General features: G+C 42.4%; 1 protein-coding gene across 2 annotated transcripts; it reads left to right on the top strand.

Moving 5' to 3' along the window:
- Window positions 1-3,381: 3,381 nt before the first annotated feature.
- On the top strand, window positions 3,382-14,898 carry APMAP (adipocyte plasma membrane associated protein). Of its 2 annotated transcripts, XR_013773225.1 has the most exons (10): window positions 3,382-3,553; window positions 6,283-6,399; window positions 6,851-6,966; window positions 8,103-8,195; window positions 11,334-11,450; window positions 11,949-12,123; window positions 12,576-12,710; window positions 13,061-13,253; window positions 13,501-13,667; window positions 14,207-14,898. XR_013773225.1 is itself a non-coding variant. In XM_079297595.1 (9 exons), the coding sequence occupies exons 1-9, from the start codon at window positions 3,462-3,464 to the stop codon at window positions 14,414-14,416; spliced, it is 1,248 nt and encodes a 415-aa protein (XP_079153721.1). In that variant the 5' UTR covers window positions 3,382-3,461; the 3' UTR covers window positions 14,417-14,898. The 2 variants fall into 2 exon arrangements, 1 of the variants encoding a protein (XP_079153721.1); XM_079297595.1 differs by lacking the exon at window positions 13,501-13,667.
- Window positions 14,899-16,284: the final 1,386 nt, after the last annotated feature.

The raw sequence follows: 16,284 nt of genomic DNA, 5'->3' as shown, positions 1-16,284 counted from the left end.
GTCCTGTAATCGGGTCAGGAAAGATCAAATGTTCCTTTGAAACCATCTTTTTATTCAGCTGTATATTTTCATGCTCTTCTGCATCTGAGTTTTAGACTAACCATACAGATGTACAATAAAGGATTGCTGAAGGTATAATGTCCTTCTTGATCATTTTCAGATTTGCATTTCCACAGATGTAGTCTTTTTTGCTGCTAAGACTTGCAATTCCCATTTGTTTTGGTGGGAATTTGAAATTTCTGGCTTGGCAAAGTTGCATTCCCTAGAGGCCATGTTAAGTAGATATAAACATGTGCAGAAATTGTTGTATTACTCTAATGTCCATCTTCTGTCTGCAGTATCACTTTGTTTTCACAGTCTTGATAAGATTACAAAATTAGAAATTGGAAAGAGCATGAAATAGTTTTGCTTTGGGTCCTTGTATCATCATTATATTTGAAGAACTCTGCAGGAGCATCATCTCTCTTCCCAGTAGAAACGCTTTTCTATTATAGTTACAGGACAGGTTAATGTGGTTTTTTTTAAAGCAATGTTGCCAGCAGCAAATGGTTTGAAATTTTACATCCTTTTGTGTTCCAACTTTTTTCTTTTTCTCTGCTCATTAATTTCCACCTCTACTCCTAAATATCTGCTATGTATTACAGTAATTCTGAAAGGAATTCACTTCATCTGATTCTAAGGTTTAGATGGTTCTCTTTCTGTAATACATAAATACATCAATTCCTTTGAAATACAGGAGAAATACAGAAATTATTTTGAAATACAAAAGTCCAGAAGGAAAAAGAAAGTCCATAGTCAGGCTCACTAAGCCTAGGAACACACAGGTCTAGCAGAGATTACAAGCACCATAAGGAAGATTTCTGGGAATGTTGTCCTAGGAAAAGCAGAAAAGCTCATGTGTGGACAGTCCAAGCCTCAGGGATCTCCAGACACATGGGTCATGTAAACAGTTATCTAGTTATCCAGAAGGAACAAGGTGCTGGGTGTATCTTTCCCTGTTTATATGTTGGACCACGTTCCCATTGGTTAATATACGATCAGCCATGTTTCTCACCCTTTAGATCAATATTCAATATTCAATATTCAATATTTAATATTGAATATTAATGTTGAAAATATTTTCTGAACATCTGCAAATACTTTTAGTACAGCTGTTGTGCAGAGTGACATTTTCTCCACATTCTGTCTTCCACATAAGAAGTATTTTACAGGGGAAATTTTACTGCCTCCAAATTCCCTATTTTCAATTGCAAGTCATCTCCATTTGCAATTCCCACAGATCCCCGGGATGGGTTTACAGTCCAGCAGCTGCTCTTTAAGGCCCCATTGCTGCATGGGCAGCTTTCCTTCCTGTGCCCTGGGTGAGGAGGGAACTAAAGGGTGCATGAACTACCTGAACCTTTGCCTTTCCACAATCTTCTACAAGAGTGCAAGCAGAAAAACAAGTGAAAAAATGTGCTTTTCCACCAGTCATTATGACTTGTAAACATCCTGCTCCACCAAGTGTCTGCAGTTGGATCTGCAATACTGGGAAAGTCACGGTGGTTTTGCTGCAATCCCTCTGCCTCTGACTGCAGACGGATCGTGTCTTTCCCTATCCTTGCTCCGGTGGCAGGGGAACAAATTGCGTCAAAGTACCGAGGAAAAGTACTCGAAACACTTGGCTACAGCGCTGGATGGTGTTCTAGGAGAAATATGGATGAGATATTGACATAATGGGAACATGACACCTGCACACACCCCTCAAAAATTGCAGCTGGAGCACTGAGCCAGCTTGGCAGTTTAAGGTTTTTCTTCTAAATCTTTTCTCACTCCCAATGATGGGACAAAAATATTTTTTTTTTCATGATATACCATCATACTGTTAAGGCTTTCATTGTTATATGCAAAAGGGTAGAACAGATGTTTGAAAACAAAACCTCTCAAAAATTTTACTATGATTAAGATCTTACGAAATATTAAAAGTGTAAAAGCACTCTGATAGTATTTTCTTCTAATATTGAGGATCTTCCTCAGCAGAAAGCTGTTATGTACAAACAGTGCAAAATGTTCTCAATCCACACACTGGAGAGGTTTTACATCCACTCCCCCAAACAGCTTTCACTCCACAAGCGACAGGAACTGTGCTTCTGATAAGGTTTTCATGACCTATGGTAAATATAATTGAAGCAAACTTGTATTAACTGTAGTAAGGAACTTTTCTGTAAGCAAATTTATACAAAAGGAACTTCAGCAAATTTGCACGTGTTGTTAATAGGATAAATCAACGTAATATTTTTATGAGACACCACCATGAATTGGAAAAAAATGCACTACTAATTTTAAGCAAAATTTTAATTTTAGTTCATAGGCTTGTTTGTATTAAAAGTAGCTATTTCAAAATCAAGTTCACATAAAATTCAGCATGTAAATAAGCTGAAGCTATCATTGGCCAAGATCTGTTGCTGAAAGACAAGGGCTCTGAATGACATTTCAACAACTTTGTGAGGTCACAGATAAAGCTAGAACACACAAAACCAGAGCAGCAATAGCACCTCCCAGTGCACAGGATGAGGAGTGAAATCGTGCCCCAACTTCAGTGCATTGTAAAACATCACCTGCAAACTGCTGCAGATTGGAATCCTGAGTCCAACACTGACCAGGGCAGGGGGAACTGGGAAGAGCAGCTCTTCCCACACTGGAGTTTCCCTTTCCTACTTGAAGCTATGCAGGCAGTTCAACAGTTGTTTTCACAAACTCACTGAGCACATTCCCATGTCCAGATTCCCATCTCCCTGCTATTGGACTGGCAGGGAGTTCTACACTGGTGACTCCTTGCAGAGGGTGCCTCCTGTCAGTCACAGCACTCAGAGGTGGTTCCTGAGTCTGAAGTCAAATCTTGGTTTCAAGCAGGAAAAGGAAACCCAAGCAACTCGACTAGAGAGAGAGTGAGGGAAAATTTGGTGAATCAGAAAATCATATTATTTTTGTTGAAGACGCTTTCATATTAGAGAGGAAATTTAGTAGCGCTTTTCTTGTATTTACAAAGGAAAGGTGACAGGAAACACTGTTCTGCCCAAGCCTTTCCTGCCAGTGAAATCTATTTTAAAAGCTCACATATATGTCAAAAATCCCAAAAAATATCTCTAATTGAGGTGTGGTGAATGAGCCAGAGCAACCCTGTATATGACAACATATCCAAATGACAAAAATCCCAAAACTTCCTCACGGAAGGAAATAATTCCTGGCACAGGCCGAGCACCTGCCACGGCCAAGGGGTTCGGAAAAGGTTTTTCTGCAATCCCGAGTGGGGCGTGGCCAGGGTGATGGGCGTGGCCAGGGTGATGGGCGTGGTCTGCGTGAGGGGCGTGGTTCGGTGGTGAGGGGCGCGGTCCGAGTGGTGGGCGTGGCCTGTGTGAGGGGCGGGGCGCGGTTCCGGTGCGCGGCGGCGGCGGCGGCCCCGGTTCGGGATCGCGGTCGGGATGAATGAGGCGGAGGGGCTGCGGCAGCGGCGGCCGCTCCGCCCGCAGGTCATCACCGAGGACAGCCCGGCGCAGGAGGCCAAGGAGGGCAGGTGGGTGCCCGGGCGGGGCGGCCGCCGTGACGCTGCGGCTGCGGGGCCGAGGCTGGGCCCGGCCCCGGGGATCGCTGCCCGGGAGGGCACAGGCCGAGCCGGGAGAGCGGCGGGAAGGGCTGGGAGTGCCCGGGGAGGGGCTGGAAGGGCTGGGGTCTGCTCCGGGGCTGGGCAGAGGCCGCTGCGGGCGTGCGGAGAGAGAGCGCGGTTTGCCGGCTGGGCTGGTGCTTCTCCTCGCTTCTCCTCGCTTCTCCTCTCCCAAAAAATAACAGTTATCCCGTTGTGGCTTGTACAGGTTTATTGTGGGTGTGATTAAGTCCCGTGCCATTGTGGTTAGTCTGTCTATGTCTTGGTTATAGTTTAAAGACTGACCTGCAGGTTTTCAACTGATTTAGGTGTGTCTGATCTTATCAACAGTCTGTTTGTGGCTAAGTTAAAAAAATTCTATTTACAATTTTCTGTTTAGGAATTATATATAAAGAAACCCACTTCATTGTGACTTAAGGCAATAGCTGTAATAAGGGAGTGTTTGCTTTGCCTTTCACTGCATAAGGTAGCTGATGACTTGTAATACTTTTGTTCACCATCTATTATATCTCTTCTGATGTGAGTACTTTGCAGATTCTTATCTCTGCCCTTCAGGGCCATCAGAATGAAAGACTGGTGGCTTGCACTCAGTCCCTGTTTTTGGAGAAAAGCATCAGCATCTCTGAGCTTGAGAGACTGTTCCTCCTCCCTTCAGCCTCTCTTGGTGTTCAATCAGTTGAATTTCTAGGGCTCTATCACTGAGCCAGACTATTCACAGGGGCTGTTCTCTATGAAATCAGTGGAGGAAATTCCTGGGCTTGGCCTTTTTCTGGCTGGTAGCCATGGCAGAAACTTCTGAGGACAGATGCTTTTCTCTCCAGCCCAGCAGCTCTTCTGCCAAGGGGATGAGACAGCCTGGCCTCCTGGCTGTGGTGACCCACAGTAGCACATTGCCAGCCTACCTTGTCTTCAGGAGCTGCTTTAATGGCTCTGCTTTTTAGTTCATAATAACAACTAAATTGTTGTAATTATAGCTGGAGTCCTGGTAAGTTGCTTTATTGAGATTTGTGGCTGAAGGCCATGTAGGATTAATTATCAGAGACTATTGACTAAGATTTTCTGGTTCACTGTTGGTGAACCTTTACCTCAGTGATTCTCTCCAGTGGCTGACAGTTGTTACTGTTCAATGGAGTTTGAGAAGGATTCTGAGTAGACTACTTTTTAGTTTATTTAGTTTATATTTTTGTAAAGCCTTTGGGTTTTATTTAAAATCTTGTCGTTTCAGCAGTGTCTAAACTAGGTCTTGCAATTTGCAGGCTTGAAGTGTGAATCTGCTTATCACCCTATTCTTCCTGCCTGTTTTCTTTATTGTCAGTTCCTTGCAAGTTTGGTTGGGGATCAGAACTATGGCCCTTCCTTAAATCATGCTTTTAGGAGCTTTAATTAGGTTGGCTTTGGCAGATGAGTTCCCATTCTGTTTCTGTTCATTCCCAGCTCCATTTGTGTTCTCAGCTGTCACAAAGGTGCTTACATGGCTACTGACAGTACTTTTAATCTTACACTGTTGAACTTTCATCTCTTGGAGGACAGTGGACAGACAAGAGGCTGAAGTTTATAAAAAAACTTGGGGATTGCCTTTTACTTTTACACCCTGTTCTCAATTCCAGATCCAAGGGGATGCAGACTGGAGGGTTTTTGCTTCCTTAAGACATCTACTGTTAAAGCAGGAAGTGCTTAAATCCTGCCTAAATCCTTATGCTTAGTTCTGCCCTTGCTGTTCTTGCTGATAATCCTGAAGGTTACCTTGATGCTGATATCAGTATCATGAGTATATGTCTTTAGCTCCCAGTTGGGATATTTGTGCTCTGGGCAGTGGTTCCTATTTCCTACTGTCTGGATGATTGACTAATGAAGGACAAAACAATGGAAGTGGTCCAAGGATTAGTGCAGAACCACCAGGCACTGTTTGTTTTTATTTAACTGATCCTGTAAAGAGCCTGTCTGTCTGTGCCAGGGAATGGTTCAGAACAGCTAAAATTATATGTGCTGCTTTTCCAGTACAAGGTTAGGATTTGTTGAGCTTGGCTCTCTGCTTTTCTCAGTAAATGCCTGATTGATTTCTCTAAAACTTGTATACAGCAAAATATGGTTTTCTCATATGGAAGAAATTTTTATGTATTTTGGTGTGTTTTAATGGGTAAAGAGAAAATACTTAATTTCTTTTGTGTTCTGGGGTTGGAGTTTCAAACCAGTGCTCACTAAGTTAAGCAGCCATTCATTTAGATTCCTCTGTGTCTGTTGTTCTAGTGGAAATTTGTATTCTAAAGTCGTGCTGGATATAAACCATTGCCAAAACTAATGATCAAGTTAAAAAACCCCCAACCAAAAAAACCCCTGTTTCTCAGATGGTTTGTTTTGGTTTGGCTTATTTGTTTGTTTGTTTGTTTCTTTGTTTTTATTTTAGTCAGCTGTAACTCGTAGCATGAGTAAAACCTTCACATAAAGATGTTCAGCCTTTCTTGCCAGTGTCCTGAGACCTTTCTCTTATCCTAATATATTCAAAATGGACCTTGAAGGTGAGGATGGGAGTTGTGCAAAAGTGTTATTGTTTCCTTTTCTGAAAAAAAGAGTCTGCTACAGATTTTTAAGGACTATTGCATCTGAAACCAATGTTAATTCTATTTCTTGTTTGGTTTTGGCAGTACTTACAGCAGCAAGGTATTCCGTGTTACCTTCCTGACTTTGGCAGTGTCTGTGGCTGTGCCACTGCTTGGAGTGACTCTTCTTCTGGATTGTCCTATTGACCCTCAGCCCATAAGGTAAACAGTTGTTTTGTTTTGAAGCACATGTTGTGGAAGCATAACTTTTCCTGTGTGCTTTGTTGTTTTGTTTCAGCAAACAAGAGTTAACAGTGCAAAGTGATTCTGTCTGGATTGAGAAACTGGGGAGTTTGTTTTTGAGCCATCTTGTGCAATTGTGTGTCCCTACTGATCATTGAAGGAGCTGAATTACATTCTTTAATAATTAATCTAGAAAATTATTTTCTGCTACCCAGGCTGTCAGTGCACTCTTGCCTTCTGTGAGACAAGAACTGCATTTTCATTAAAGGCCAAGTGCTCAAACTACTGCAACACTTTTTGAAACATGCCTTGTGTAAAGCATAAGTCAGGTGTGCAGAAGTTGGCAAAGTAGGGGAAAACATGATCAAATTTGTTGCTCAGTAATGTTTGAATTTTGTGCAAAGGATCACGTGGTCCTCCTGTTTTGTAGTTTGAAGGAGCCTCCCCTCCTGGTGGGTGTTTTAGAGCCCAACACCAAGTTACGAAAAGCTGAACGGCTGTGGGAAAACCAGCTGGTTGGACCAGAGTCCATTGTCAATATTGGGGGTAAGCACTGACAAAGCCAGCTTTTAAAGAAGGCTCTTTAAATGTTGTTTCATTGGTGAGAGTTTGTTCAGCAATAGACCTCTTAGATAACAAACTCTGGGAGTTATTTTCAGCGTGGAGGTTTTCTGAAAGTAATTGTGTTACGCAGAAAAACCCAAGTTCTCTATACTGTTTTTATTCTCTTTCATGAGTTCAAAAATAAATCTTGTTGTCAGATTAAAAATCTCTGTCTTCCAGGACTGAGAGCATCAGCAATGTAGTCAGGGGCTACTTAAGTTTGAAGGAAATGGTCCCATTTTTTATTTGGCTAGGTCTTAACTGGAAGTTACTCATTGCTGCTGATGGAGCTGAATTTTGTGGTGTTCACCTTTGCCTCTATGACAGAAAACAGATCTCAAATCAATAAATGGCATATTTAATTTTAATGCTGTTGCACAATATCATATCCTATATTCATAACTCCTGTATATTCCATATTAGTTACTCTTAAAGCTTGGATTCTTCTTGGAAGGAATCTAACCAACACAGGAGCTATCCAGTACTTTTCTCTTGTGGCAGGTGGGTTCTTCCCAAGCCACAAACCCATGCCACCTCTGAGCAATTCCTTAATGAGTTCCCTGCCCTTCTAATGCCATGACATTCTTGTTGTTGGAACCTGCCATGGTTCAGGGGGTGTTTCTTGTGCCTCCTGAAGAGGAGATTAGGCTAGGAACTATTCTTAGCCCTTGTTGAAAGAGCCTTCAGGTGCAAGAGGTGCTCAGTAGGTGCCAAATAATTTATTTTTCTTCTAATTTATTAGTAAAATATTTGTAAGAAAATACATTACCCAGTAAGAAGCTACTGTAAACTCTTTCTTTAGATCACACTTTTTTTACCTATATCTGTTAACAATGTGCTAAAGGAATTACCTGAAGATGTGGATTTTTTATGTTGCTTAGTTTCATCAGTCTCATTGGAAACTTTATGGAAACCTTCCTGCAAGGGACAGCTGACCTATGAGTGAAATAATCAACCTGACTGGGAATAAGTTTTCTGTGAATAAATTTGAAGTCTCCTTATTCCCTACTTCATGCAAGTAGAAGAAGTTTACCAGTATTGTTTTATGATCAACCTAATCACACAAGTTGTTTTTGCAGATGCTCTGTTTACTGGGACAGCTGATGGGAAGATTATCAAAATTGAAGATGGGGAAATACAAACAATAGCCAGAATTGGCCACGGTCCTTGTGGTGAGTGACAGCTCCTGAGCAGTGCGCCTGAAAATGTCTGGGTCAAGGGCATGTGTTAGTTAAACTGTGTTCAGTCTGGATTGCAGGTGCATGTTTTGCTCTGTGAAAATATGTACATTGGAAGGAAGAGTAGAACTGTAGAATCGAGGGCCAAAAGAATGGAAATGGATGATCTTGATAGCAAAGCACAAAGTTTCCAGCAGTAAAATTTAAGAAGGAAAGGGGGGGTTGTGTCATGGCTACCAGGCCATGGATGATGTGCTGGTAGAAAATCCTGCATCTTAACATGGGGAGAAAGGCAAGAGTAAAGAGCATCACAAATAGCATTCCTTTTCCCATTAGTCCATCCATAAAAAGCATCCATCTTAAGAAAAAAACAGGCAGCAACCTGGTCTAATATTTGTAGAAGCTGAAGTCACGAAGATTCTGAGCTGAAGGGCCACCTCATGAAAACTGAGGACTTCTAAACAAGTGTGAGTGAATGAACTTGAGGTAATTTGTGAGTAGGAAGGGGTCTTGGTTTAGAACTCCAAAATGAGTTATCTCTCCTTGTATTTTTAACCCTTCAATTTTTACCAATAAGGAGAGATGAATGTGAGAAGATGTAAGTGAAAGAAAAACAGCTTACTAGAAACTACAACAGCAGCAATCAAGATAACAGTAATAACCACTAGATACAGAGGTACTGTGTCCTGTTGACAAAGAATAATCAATATAGCAACCAATCCTCCATGATCACAGAACCACCTCATCCCCCAAACAACAGCTACCAGGGAACAAGGACAAAACAGAAGAATCCTGGAGAACTGTTCCTGTCCAAAACCAGTCAAATGCTGCTGATCCAGCGGCTCCACATGGACTGACAGGAGCTCTTCTGACAGTGGCAGCTGGAACTGGGTCAGTGGCTGGGATTCCTGGAGAGAGGGGATGATGCTAGTGGAGCTGTCCTGGATGGCAGCAGCAAAAAAAGGTCTGAAGGAAATGTCCTCCCTGACCCAGAAACAGGGCTGCCCCTGGCAACAGCAGCCAAAAAGATGTTACAGAATTCTCCAAAGCCTGGAGATAAACCTGCCAGGCTGCCTTGCACTGCCTTGACTCAAAGAACCTGTGCCAGGCAACTTTATTGGCAGCCTGGCAAAAAAAAATTCTTCAGCCTCTACTCCAAAGCCCTAGAGAGAGCAGAGGAGCTCAGTGTGCCCCTTTGCTCTCTTTTAAAGGGACTCCAGGTCACCTGTTTCCATGAGCCTGGGGTAAAACATCCCAGTTCTTCTAGTTCCTGGTTTCAAAAGGGGCAGTGGTCATCTTGGACAGGTTGGTGTAGGGAAAATAAGGAATACAATTTTTTGGTTACCCAGGACAGAAGGATAGCAACTTACAGAGACTTTTGAAAATAAATACCACCTTTCCTATCTATGGAATTTTGACTAGCATTTTGTTGTACCTATTTCCCTTCCTCTGTTTGTAAGCACAGTGGGAGTTGTGGCTGCACTTGATTTAGCAGAGATTCTGCATTAGTCATGGTATTTTTGTTTTCTCACTGCTAAATTGCAGTTATGTCTTGTGGAATTCTACACCTCTTTCTGAACAAATTATTTGCTTCATTTAATGGGATTTCTGGAGCTGAGTGAGGAAAACTAGTAGCAGCTTATTTATTACAGAACCATCTCTATGGGGAGCTCAGTGTCCATATCAGCAGTGCCTGGGCAGTCTGAAAAGCCTGTCTGGTGTTTGTTGGGAGTGGTGGGAGTATTGTTTGTGATAATGATACAGAAACTCACCTGAGGTTCCACAGCCTTGTGCTGATTGCCAGTTAGAAATTAGGGTCAGGAACTGTTGCTGTTCCTGTTAGCTCATATTGCTATGTTCATAATTTATTCCGTGTAATTTTATGTGGATGCTCGCATGATTAGACTCTGGGCTGATTTGGCAGTACTCTCTTGGCTGCCTGATATGTAGAACACCCTTGGTTGGAAGCTGGATTTAGGCATGAAGCAGGTGTGAAGAATCACCTTTCCCCTGCTTATTTCCATTGGGCTTTAACAGCTTGGGAGAGGTGGGAAGGTCATGCTGCCCTGTTTCTTTGGGGCCAAAGTGGTAATGGGGAGCCTGGATTTTTGTGCTCCTTGAGCTGGGAACTGGAAAGGCTGGAAGCCATCTGCCTTCTCCAAAAATTTCTCTTGCTAATTTTTCAGTTCTGAAGTTCTTAGCTCTTCAGGACTCGAATATCTCCTTGAATTTATCTAAATTCTTCAGATTTGCAGAATTCCCCTTCCTCCTCATATAGAAGACTTCAGTGTCTTTGTATTGAGAAACTAGCTGTTTCATGACAATGTTGGACCTTTCCAGAAAAAAAGTTTTTTAAATTAAAAATTATTTAATTAAAAAAAAAAAAAACCAGCCCCCCCCCCCCCCCCCCAAACCTGCAGTAAAACTGATTCTTTCTGAGAAAAAGCATTTTCTTAAATTAGGCAGCTGTTAGTTACTAGCGTGACAAATTCTATGATTTTCTCTAGACTGGTGAAAAGACAGCATGGGGATATTTGCTTCACTCCCACCTAGTAAAGTAGAAATAGTTTTCTTTATATAATTTCTTTAATGAATATATGTGCCATATGTATGCCATAGAGTTTTTATAAGCCACAGTTTGAAGCAGAAATCACATGTGTAAGCAAAGGGGGGAAAAAAAAACCCTCAAATATTTTATTCTCTATTTTCCATCAGCCAGTGATGTCTGACTGCTTCTCAGGAAGCAGGGCTGCAGCACATGTAGCATTTGTTTTGGAAGGCAAATGTAAATAATAATTGCTTCCTCTTCCTCCTTTTTCTTAGCTTTCATATCTCAGCTGACAGCATATGGCATTGAATATCCCTTTGGTCAGTTTGGGCCAGCTGTCCTGGTTATGTCACCTGCCAGGATCTTGCCCACCCCCAGCCTGCTGGAGGGAGGAATGTTGGAGAGAGCATTGATGCTGTGCCAGCCCTTCTGAGCATCAGCCAAAACACATTTTTAGCTGACTGTGCGAAGCACAGCACTGGGAGGGCTCTTCAACTCAGCCAGACCCAACACACCTGTGTAGGTACCCTAAATACCTTATATTTATTTCTGTTTGGAAAACCATTTTAAAATTGTTTCCTAAGGAGGCCCTGAAGATGAGCCAACATGTGGAAGACCACTCGGCATGCGAGTTGGGCCAAATAACACCCTGTTTGTGGCAGATGCTTATTATGGACTCCATGAAATTGATCCTGATACAGGTATGACTTTCCAGCTCCAAAGTTTTCTTCCACTGACAAATCTGGGCTTCATTTGCAGTTTTGCCAGACACTGCAGCTTAAACAATGCCTGTCTTTTTTGTAAAGCGATTTGAAGCTGTCTGGATGAAATGAGTCATGCAAGAACTTGATATTTATTTTCTTGTAGCAATCACTTCCTCTCTGTATTTGGCTGTCTGGATCAGAGCTACCAGTGACTTATCTTTTGGTGTTACATGGGTTTTGTTGTTAAAATTGGTATCCCAGGATCCATGAATAGAGCTCTGTTACAGCTGTTTCGGTTTTCATGAAAGGGAAGGAAAAAGATTGATACATAAAACCTTTCGTTATGTTTGCTGTACTTTTGTTTCTGCCTTGATCTCACTGTGGTAGTGAAAAGCTCTCCACTTCCCTGTAACCCAAATCTACACAAAGTGAAGAGAGATGCATTTTGGTGTGGCTATATTGTGCGTCTTCTTTTCCTTTTCTTTTTGTAACCAGGTGAAACGAAGACGCTTGTGTCAACGAAAACACTGATAGAAGGCCAGAAGCTGTCATTTGTAAATGATCTTACAGTGACCAGGGATGGGAGGAAGATCTACTTCACTGATTCCAGCAGTAAATGGAGAAGACAAGACTACTTGTTCCTGGTTATGGAAGGCACAGATGATGGGCGGCAAGTATCTCCTTCCCATGGCATTTAACTTGCCACAAGCTCAGTTGTCAGAGAGTACTTCAACACTTCCTTGATCTTCACGTTTTCTTTTCTTTATAAACCCACCTTTGTGAACACTGCACTGCACAGGGGGAGGGTGAGGGAATTGTGGGGGTGTTGCTAATGAGACCTGCAGCAAAATAAATGAGATTCCCCTTTTTCCTTCAGGAGGACTGGCAGGGAATGGTTGTTTTAAAAATGAAGGGGTTAGCATTGCGTTCAGTCCAAATCCTTCATGAATGTTGCCATTCTCAAGTGCCTTGTTATTTCTCTTGTGGTTATAAACAAATGCTTCCTGGCTAATTCTGCCTTCTTAACTTCAGTGTGGTGCATTCAAGAAAAGATGGATTGCCTAAAGAATGAAACACAGATGCATAAATGCTCATTTTCACTCAAAAATGGTTTCTTTTCAGCCTCCTTGAATATGACACAGTGACAAAAGAAGTGAAAGTCTTAATGGTGGGGCTGAGGTTTCCCAATGGTGTGCAGCTGTCCCCTGCAGAAGACTTTGTCCTGGTGCTAGAGACAACCATGGCTAGAATCAGAAGGCGAGTATGACTTTGGAATTATTGCTAATCTGTATGGGGATTGTTTAAGTAAATGAATGGAATGACAAAAGAAACCCTACACTTCAGTTAGGCCTGGTTAAAAATGACAAAGAGGGTACTCTTCCTCAATACTTAATTTATTGGGTTTGTTGTTTTTGTTTTAATTGTGGGCACCTTAAGCACAGTGAAGTAAGCTGACTTTTTTCCTGGGGAGAAGCATGTGGCAGTGCTGTATTTCTCTGTACCAAAATAATGGGATTTTTTTTTTTTTTTTTTTTTTTAATTTTGGAACTCTCACTTATTACTTAAACTGAGTTAAGATGTTCTAATCTATTATATGTAACTTTCAGGTATTATGTGTCTGGGCTGATGAAAGGTGGAGCAGATATGTTTGTTGAGAATATGCCTGGTCTTCCAGACAATATCAGGTTAAGCAGCTCTGGAGGATATTGGGTAGCTATGGCAGCTGTGCGACCCAATCCTGGATTTTCTTTGTTGGACTTCTTATCTGAAAAAACATGGATTAAAAGGATGATATTTAAGGTAAAAAATATTCAAGAAAACTTTTTTAAGAAATACCACCTTTAGTAGAGGAATGGAAGTGATACATATTTGTTTGTCCTGTTTCTTCCTCTTTACAGGAGGATTTAAAAAAACATTAGGTGCTGTGTTTAAAACTGTTGTTGCTTTCCCCTGGTGGAACAGCTTTTGTATAGGTAGAAAAATTTAACATTTGCTTCTCTGACTAGCATATACACATCTCTTAAGTTGCCTTCCATCTTGATCTTAGGAAAGAAAAAGAGACTATCTCTAAGCATTCAGCAAGACAGGATCTACATTTGGATATGGGAAGACTTCACCTGAAGTGCCTAAATTGCTTATTGCCAGGTGTCTGAAGAGCATTTGGGAAGTGTGAGCTGTTCCCAAGACTGCCCTAGGCACCCTAGGAGCCAGTGTGTATGTTGTGGATGGTGTTAGGTGACATTTTGTTCTGGTTCACTATGCTTGTTTTTGTGTCACCCCGCTTTGATGAGCAAAGGGCTAAAGAAACAGCATGGTGCTTTTTAAACAATGCAAAGACTTGAAAATACTTTTGTCCTTGAAAAAATAAAAATTAGCAAGCAGTGCTTAGGATTCCATTCCAGCTGAGCAAGCTGTGTGCTGTCCGTGTCTCTCCTGGCACGTTACAGGAGCGCTGTGATTCCGTGGGGAGCTTGGCATCAGCTGCACAGAGCAAGCTGCTGTCTCTTTTGTGGGCAGCCTTGCAGCCTGCCTCTGAAGTAGAGTGGGCTTCTGCTGATCCTTTTGTTTCTTCTCAAGTTGGCTTTTCAGATATTAATGTGTTAACCCTGTGTAAGAGTGTTTTACTCAGAATGTGTCCTTGTGTTCTCAGCTGCTGCTTCTGAGGAGCGTGGAGTGGTCTTTGCCTGTATAAATGTCTGAGATCAGTGTGGAGAACAAAACCTTTGGTTAATTTTCTTTTTCTTTTCTTTCAGTTGCTGAGTCAGGAAACTGTGACAAAGTTTGTACCCAAATATAGCCTCGTTGTGGAACTCAGTGAGACAGGATCCTACAAAAGAAGCTTCCATGATCCCAGTGGAGTGACAATAGCTTATGTCAGTGAGGCACATGAACACAATGGACACCTTTACCTGGGATCCTTTCGCTCTCCCTATATTGGCAGACTTGATCTCCAGCATGTTTAACTGCCCACCCATGATGAAGTCCCACTGTCTTGTACTATGCCAGAGGTGCAGAGGAAGCATGTGCTTGAGACAGTGTGTGACAAAAAGTGACAAAAGGACAAAAAGTGACAGTGCAGGAGCACTGTGGCCATAGGAAGAGATACAGCACGCTGTACCTGTCCTTTGTCTTAGGTGACTGCTCATGCTCTGGAGTTGGCCTGTATTATTGTTCATATGTAAGGACTATGGTGAGGCATCTTTGGTTCTTTGTTGATCCAAGGAAATCCATTGATTTTCCTGTGCCCAGCCTTGTTTGGAATCATCTTGAACAGACACCATCTTGTCGCCTTTAATGCAACTGTATATCCTCTTACACTGGAAAGATTTGTGATGTATGGAATTTAACTGTGTGAGATTTGGGTGGAAGAGGGTGGCTTGCATGTGTTTATTTCTGTTTTAGTGCCTCCTGTCCAGGAGTGATTACAGTGCACGTTCTAATGTTCTACCATGGTGCCGTGGTAGAGGCAGCAACATCCAGGACATGCCTAGGAATATAGTTATACCATTGGTTTCTTCAGTCCCAGCCTGTGTACATAACATCAGACTTTGCAATTAACTGTTAATCAACATGCAGAATCAAATTGGATCGTTACCTGTGGACTCCTGTGTTTCTTTATAGCATTGAGGTCAGATGATGAATGACAGTTGCATTTTTTGCTTTATTAAGGACTAGTTCCAGTGGGTATGAAAAGGGTTGTTCCTAGTATTTCCTCCATATTTTACCAGGTCCTGAAAGTCTCCTGTTCATTATCTATGTGACCATTCCAGGGAGAAGAGGAGAGGAATCCTGCAGGAATCCTCTTCAACATGCTTTTTATGAAGAACTGGCGAAGATTTTGGGGAAGACTGGTGTCCGAAGATGGATGTGAACTCAAATAGTCCCTGTAAAATCTACCATTAGGGGCTGAGGAAGGCTTTGGTGGCAGTTTTTGGAATGCAGTAGTAGCTCATGGATGCATCTCCAGGGCCCTGCTCTGTTACCAGATACTCTGCTTGGTAAATATGGAGAATGCTTTGCTGCCAGCTATAGCAAAGGAAAGCCTGTGCTGTTACATTTTGTGGCTGGAATGGTTGGCAGCACGAAGGAATTCCAGACAATACTCAGTTACATAGAGGAGCCAGGGAGGAGGGGGCTATGGTGGACCTTGTGCTCACCAACAATGAGGAAAAATGTGCAGCTCAAGGGCAGCCTTGGCTGCAGGGATCATGAGGTGGTAGAGTTCAAGTTCCTTAGGGCAGGGAGGAGGCTATAGAGCAAACTTGCTGCCCTAGATTTCAGGAGGCCAGGCTTTGGCACCTTCAGGGATTTGCTTGGTTAAATACCATGGGATAAAACCCTGGAGGGAAGAAAGGCCCAAGAAAGCTGGTTGATATTTCAGTGTTACCTCTTCCAGGCTCAGGATTGATGCATCCCAATAGAGAGGAAATTGGGCAAAAATGCCAGGAGGTCTTGTGTGGATGAACAAGGAGCTTTGGACAAGCTCAGAGACTAAAAGGCCTATGGAGTCAGGAGCTGTAGCCTGGCAGGAATAGAGAGGTCAGGGATCAGGTTAGAGGAGATGAAGCCCTAAGAGAATTAAACGTGGCCATGGATATTGAGAACAACAAGAGAAGCTTCTGCAGGTATGGGGATGATAAAAGGAACACTAGGAAAAATGAGGACCCTCTCTGGAAGGGGAGACCTGATTACCTGAGACATGGCAAAGGCTGAGGTACTTTTTGCCCATCTCCACCAGGAAGTGGTCCAGCCACACTGCCCAAGTTGCAGAAGGGAAAGGCAGGGCCTGGGAGACTGAAGAATCCCCCACTGTAGGATTCTTAGATTGTCT

The sequence above is a fragment of the Erithacus rubecula genome (assembly GCF_903797595.1).
Source record: "Erithacus rubecula genome assembly, chromosome: 2".
Lineage (NCBI taxonomy): Eukaryota > Metazoa > Chordata > Aves > Passeriformes > Muscicapidae > Erithacus > Erithacus rubecula.
The sequence above is the reverse complement of the archived record's forward strand: the minus strand, read 5'-3'. Positions and strand labels throughout refer to the sequence as shown.